The sequence below is a fragment of the Antrostomus carolinensis genome, unplaced genomic scaffold (genome assembly GCF_000700745.2).
Source record: "Antrostomus carolinensis isolate BGI_N321 unplaced genomic scaffold, ASM70074v2 scaffold17534, whole genome shotgun sequence".
Lineage (NCBI taxonomy): Eukaryota > Metazoa > Chordata > Aves > Caprimulgiformes > Caprimulgidae > Antrostomus > Antrostomus carolinensis.
The window spans coordinates 50,713-57,254 of NW_010312987.1; the positions used below are offsets into that span (position 1 = coordinate 50,713).

The 6,542-nt window shown below is 56.3% G+C and overlaps 1 protein-coding gene across 1 annotated transcript in view; it reads right to left on the minus strand.

Annotated features, from left to right (window-relative positions):
* Window positions 1–1,341: 1,341 nt before the first annotated feature.
* TOR3A (torsin family 3 member A) overlaps window positions 1,342–6,542 on the minus strand; it is an 8,177-nt gene continuing 2,976 nt past the window's right edge. Inside the window, exons 3-7 of the mRNA XM_010167200.2 lie at window positions 6,073–6,125; window positions 5,098–5,363; window positions 4,293–4,468; window positions 2,100–2,224; window positions 1,342–1,592 (exon numbers count right to left, since the gene is read on the minus strand). Of these exons, the coding sequence (XP_010165502.2) occupies window positions 1,342–1,592; window positions 2,100–2,224; window positions 4,293–4,468; window positions 5,098–5,363; window positions 6,073–6,125 (871 nt within the window). The remainder of the gene's footprint in view (window positions 1,593–2,099; window positions 2,225–4,292; window positions 4,469–5,097; window positions 5,364–6,072; window positions 6,126–6,542) is intronic.

The following is a 6,542-nucleotide window of genomic DNA, read 5'->3' on the forward strand; positions in this document are numbered from 1 at the left end:
CCAATCTGGAGACAACAGGGAGATTTAAATTAACTTTGCAGCAGTTGGGCAGCAGAAAGCAGCTGGCTCCTTGTTCTGCCTTGGACTATGAAGCCTCGTTAGATAAGAGAGCCAGCATGCCCGGAGGGAAACGTGGACTCAAAGTCTACAGGAGGAGTAAGTGTGTCTGGTCAATCTTTTCCCAGAAGTCGTGCTGCTCATCGCTGGCACCGCAGAGAGGTTCAAAGCTTAAAATAGCTCAAAGGTCCACGCCTGGGGTGTCCAGGGGGCTAATCCCTGTCCTTGGCGGGTGCTGTTCACCTCAGTGCCCCAGCCCCGCGGTGTTGGAAGGGAGTTTTGACCTAGAGGTCACAAAGTGAGTCCCGTAACACTGTTGAAATTTTTTGGTCCTGCTGTAACGTACTTATTGCCTGGCAAGTACCCAGACAGCAAACAACCCCTTGGTGTAGTAATGCTGAGACCAGCCAAAAAACCACAGCGTGCAACACATTGAGAAAAGAAAAAAAAACCCAACCAACAAAACCCAACAAAACCCCAAAGTTACTGCATCCCGAACACCTGAGCTCAGCTGCAGCCTGTTCCTTCAGCCACCATCCTCCTCAACTGCCCTTTGCCCTTGGAAGGGGAATTAGTCTCCCTTTTTTCATTAGTCTCCCCTTCAAGCAAACAGGCTCCAAACTGCTTAGAAAAACCGTTTCAGCAGAAGTTCACCTCATCTCTGCAGCTGCTTCCATACAACGGAAGACTCCAACGAGAGAGGGACACTCCAAAGCGAGAGGTTACAGATTTGACATCTCCAGAGGAGATTATTCAGTCATTTCTGGACACAGGGGCCTCCCTGCACAAACCACCGTCCTGGCACGCGCGTCCCTGAGCAGCAGACGCCTTGTGAGTGCAGGAGAGCAAGAGATGAAAAATCTCAACTCCAGCTAAACAGTTCTGTGCAATCTGAGACGTTGTAAAGTGACCAACAAAATGGGACAGGGGTGAGGACATGGCTTCTGCTGGGCTGTGTCACCAGAACCAGCCTGTCCAAGGCCTTCACGACACGGTAACAAACCAAGGACCTGGACATTCCCACCCACGTGAAACAAAGCATCTGTCAGCACAACCAGATCATCGCTTCAGGCTACTGCCTGCTAAAAGAGGGGACTTCAAAACACCAGACGGACTTCAAAAGCAGCCCAACGCCACGGGCTGTCCCCATGTCCCACAAATCAGGCTGGGGTTAAATCTGTCCCAAGCGCATGGCTGGGTGATCTGCCTGCCTGACCCTGTGCAAGGAGAGCAGCTCCTGGTGTGCAGAACCACCTTCACCACTGGTGCAGTCCCACCTGGTGTTCAAGGAAGGAAGTAATTGATGCGCTGGGATACAGATTTACAGCCCTGTGCAGAGAAAAGCTTCTCCTCTCTGGGGACAAATACCATCGTCCTGGCCACCTCGTCGAGGGCTGCCTCGGTGTACGGAAGTCCACGGGCCAGGAAAGCATCCCGCGCGCAGAGCTTCACGTGGTGGTACTCCAGGGGCAGGAACGGCACGAAGAAATCGATGAGGTTCTCTTCCAGGAGGTGGCTGCGGGCATAACCGTTCTCTGCAGCAAAAAGCAAGACGAAACAAACTTCAGAAGCTTCACATGGGAGCTGGTGTCCCTCTGCGAGGCAAGGCTCGTCTCTCCTGGGAGGGCTGTCTTGGCTCATCCAGCAAGAGCTGGGCAGCACTTAGGCCGAGCACAGAATGTCACTGCAACTTGCCCACCTTGGGCCAAGAGAAGCCGGAATCCCCAGAGGAGCCTTGATACCTCCCTACGGTGCCAGGCTGCCTCTCACAACCTGGCCATTTTTAGGGCTGAAGGCCAGAAGGACTGGCAGCCCCCTCCTCGTGTGCCTGGCTGCTGCAGCGGCGCTGCGGGGCTGTGCCCGTGCAGATGAAGTTGCAAATAACCCCGGGTGAGGGTTGGAACAAATGCTTGTTCCACAGCACACGCAGTTGTGCAGCACAAGGTGGATGGGACAGTGTTCACAAAGCCCCACGCTGGTGTGGAGGGGCAGGTTTGAGGACAGCCTGCCCACAGCATCCCACACGTGAGCCCAGCTCTTACCTGCAGGTTCCTGCAGCTCCCGCCACAGCCGCTGCTCCAGGAACTCCACGGAGATCTCCTCCCGCGCCCGGCCGGCTCGCCAGAAATCCAGCGTCACCTCATTGATGGTGTTGCCACCAAGATTGCTGCAGACAGAAAGGAAGTCACTAAGCTGTGCCCTCAGAGATGAACTGCTGAGAGCTGCCAGCAGCCTCCCCTGCAGACAGGCCTCAGCAATGAAGGATTTGCTGTGCGGGATCAGCATCGGAAACGCTTGCAGAGGAACCGGCTTTCTTCCCAAAGAGCCCCTCTCTGTAGACATCTACACAGCCACCTTCCATCTCGCCAGCCCAGACCCTGGGGCAGCTGCTTTCTCTCCCAGGGCCAGCAGAATCCTTCATCTCCATCAGTCCCCTGTCCTGGTTTGGATGCCATTGACCTCACGGGTGACACTTGGCCCCACACCAAACTCTCAACAAGCCACCCCTGAAAGTCCAAGTTGGAGGGCAGAGCACGTGGCAGGAGTCCCACTAGAAGTAAAGGTCCAGGGCAGGGGTTCAAGCAGCAGCTCAGGACTTGGCAAAGCATCCCCTGCCCGAGGGACAAAGCGAGGTCCCCACGTGAGGACACCCACCGTGGGGGCAGCTCTGTGGTGGGGGACACGAGGTCCTGGCAGTCACCGAGGCTCCTGGGGCAGCCCCTCACCTTGGAAAGCAGGTCAAGGCCAGGCAGCCCCCACATGCTGGTGAGGGGTTTGCAACAGCCTCAGACAACAGCCCCCAGCCCCGAGTGCCCCGCCACCAGTGAGCTGGGAATACTGGGAACCAGCTGGCTGCAGGCCAGGGAGATGGGAGGCAGAGAGGCACTGGGAGACACATCTTGCACCATCTCTTCTCCTGTGTCAGAGGCTCCGGACCCATTCCCCAAATGGAGGGGAGGGAAAATTAAACTGCCTTAGAGGGGGGAAGCAGCTTGTACTGATCCTGCTCTCACCCAGACCACAGGAGAAACAGCCCCTGTTGACTGAGGACAGCCAGCCAGCCCCACCTCATCTCCATCACCCCAACCTGGCCAAAGCTGCAGGACCAGGCCAGAGTCCAAAGGAGCCCTGGGGCAGAGCCAGCCCTCCTACCACAGGTCTGTGTCACACTGCCATGGGCAATGATGAAACCACCCAGGGTTACAGCTGCTGCTGTTCAGGGCACCCTGCTCCCCTCTGCTTGGTGGCACAAAGGGGCTGGCGTGTCCTCCCAGCACCTGCATGGCTTGCCAGGTAGGCCACGAGGTCAGCTCAGCACAGCTGGCAGCACATCCACCCTGCCCTGAGCAACAAGGGAGGATCAAGGGAGGATCACCGTGGCTCCTGCTGGAGGCCCACGCTGGTGGGACTGAAACATGGTCAGCTTCACAAACACCTGACACAGGTACCGGTCTTCTGTGGGCAGAGAAACTTCCCTGGGGACCCACCAAGCTCAGAGATGAGAGCACTCGCCTGGATGGTGAGAGATGGAGAACAATGCTCTGCCCACCTCCAGCCGGTGGGAACAGCTCTTGCCAGAGCCAAGCTGAAGGCTGTAAATCCTCAATTGAAGGGGACCTGAAATGCTCATCTCTCCTTGGCGCTTCTCACTGGCTACTTCAGGTATGAGCCTACCTTACATTTTGGTTTTGAGATGTCCAACTTCTCCCAGATGCATCCCGGGGTCAGGGACAGCACCAGGGTGTGCACATGCCAAAAACCTTTCTCCTTCTGGGTGGGAAAGGAACTAACATCTGATCACTAACTCCCAGGGTGAGCTGATGCCAGGACCTGCCGATGCCAGGACCAGCCGATGCCAGGAACTCCCCACCTCCCACTCCCAACTAACGGTGCCACATTGTACAAGAACTTCCCACCAAGACCTGCAGCCCCAGCTTTGCTCCCTGGAGTATGGGATCTCCCTGCTCAGCTGTCCAGGGTGACACTGTGCCAGCTCTGACTGACTGGTTCCTTGCCTCAAAGCCTGGACACTGGCTCATGTGTCTCAGCTAAGCGGGACCTCAGCTCCTCCTGCAAATGCCCCGTACCCAGGGAGATGCCCAGCATCAATAAGCAAAACTGATCACGGAGCCAACCACCTCTTGGAGGAGCTGGACATCTCTTTGCCCTCCTTGGCAGCCTGAGCCCCTCATATCACACACCTCAGGGGATAAATTCCATCACTTCTTCCTCACCTGAGGAAGAGGAAGATGGATCTCCGGTAATCCACCTGGTCCCTGTTGTCATAGCGAGCCATGAAAGGCTTGATGGCATCCAGGAGGCTGAAGTGAAGTTTCTCTGCCTCATCGAAGATGAAGAGGGACTGCTTGCAGAGCTGCACAGTCTCGGTTAGCTGCTTCTTCAGCTGATCCTGCAGAGCAGCGGGGAGGAGGGTGAGAAGCCCAGCAGCGGTCACTACCACCAGATCATCATGCAGGAGCTGAGCCTGGATGCGGTGGGTTAACCCTGGCTGGCACCAAAGCACCGCACAGCCACTTGCTCATTCCCTCCCACGCCATGGGACAAGGCAGAGCAAAAAGAAGAACAAAACCAAGTAAATGTGTGGGTCAAGATAAGCAAAGGAAAGAGGAAGAAGAGAGAAAGAAATCAAAGCAAGTGATGCAAAGACAATCACTCACACCTACCACTGATGCCCAGCCAGTCTCTGAGCCATGGCTTCCTACCCCAAAACTCCCTCCCCTCAGTTTTTATTGCTGAGCACGCCATTAAATGCCATGGAACATCCCTTTGGTCAGCTGGGCTCAGCTGTCTGGTGCGTGTTCCCTCCCAGCTTCTTGTGCACCCCAACCTACTGACTGTGGGGGCAGAGTGGGAGAAAGAGAAAGCGGCTGTGGGAGCACTGTGTGCTGTCACCACTGTTCTACTCACACATCCAAAACACAGCACCCTGTGGGCTGCTGTGAAGAAAATGAAGTCCACCCCAGCCAGACCCAGTACACTGGCCCATCCCCACAGCAACACCATGGTCTTGGCTCTCACCTTGTACGAGTCCACGTACTTGTGATGGGGGAAGTGGAAGAGCGAGATGAACACCCTGACACACTCGCTCTTCGGTCCGTCCCGGTACAGGTGACTTGCCAGCATCCGGGCCACAAAGTTCTTGCCTGTGCCGGACCAGCCATGGAAGGAGAGGACCAGAGCCTTCTCTGGCCGCGGGCTCTGCAGGAACTCTTGCACCGCTCGGATGACAACTTCTTTAGCCAAGTGCTGCCCGTGGAGCTGCCCATTGAGGTCTGCCTCCAGCCCTGCAGGGAAGAGAACAAGAGCTCAGCTGTAACTCACAAGCCCAGCTGCTGCTGCAGGTGGGAATAAGAGGAGAAAATGTGTCAGGGACTAAGCCCATGTGGCCCGGCCGGTGGGGCTGCCTGTCTGAGAGGAGTCTGAAGTGGGCTGATGAGGCAGGTTGCCTGTACCCTGCCTGCACTGGCCACTGGCTGCACAAACACAGATCTTCTACCAACTCCTTTTTCCCTCTGGGAAGTGGAGGAGGTGTTTGATGACTGTGGAGAGTGCTGAAGCCCAAGAAACCCTCATGAGGTCCCAGCAGAGGGTAGGGAGCAGAAGTCTCAGGGCCAGAAAAACGCAGTGACACCTGCATGGGGCTTACACACAGGTCTCAGTGCACCCTCCCCATCTGGGGCTGGATACTGGGCCAGTTTGGGTCCCACTGCATATGCCTGGGAGCTACTGGGTGAAGGCAGAGCTCATGGCAAGCCAGAGCAGACAGGCTGTACATAAGGAGCAAACTCCATTGCAGTCTCAGAACTACAAAGGAATAACTGGAAACAGGACTTAGCTCAGCCCCTCGCCCTCCCACCAGCTTAGCAATGCCCTTTGCTTACACCATTTGCCAAAATACACTTTTTAAAACAGAAAAAAACCCACAACCAACCAACAAAAGAGACAACAGGGAGAGGCAGCAGAGACAAGGGGTGTCCCAAGCACAGCACCTACCTGTGATATTGTTGACCACCCTGCAGTCTCCTGTCTCGCAGCACTTGCCGAAGCTGCAGTACCAGGTAGAGAGGATCTCCAGTTAATCGTTGCCCACCAGAGGCAAACTCCAGCCTGCAAAAAGCAGCGATCTGAGCAGACACATGCCCGCAAGCATCTGTTTTGTGTGGACACTCAGCTGTTCCTGGTGAAGGGCAGCCCTCCTCCCAGGCAGGGGATCAGACACTGCCCTGGCAGGCAGCCCAGCTGTGGGGAGGGGAATAGGCACATAGTGGGGAGCAGCTGGCTCAGGGGGGCACGGAGAGGGGTGTTTGTGGCAAGTGGGGGTATGCCGAGGGGTGAGGGAGATGCCCAGGGCAGTGACCCCAGGGAGGGAAGGAACAGCATCCACTGCAGCTGGGGCACAGACCCCTGTGTGGGGGAATTGGGGTGTTTAAACCCCAGGCATGGGAATGGGAGAGGAAGGAGGA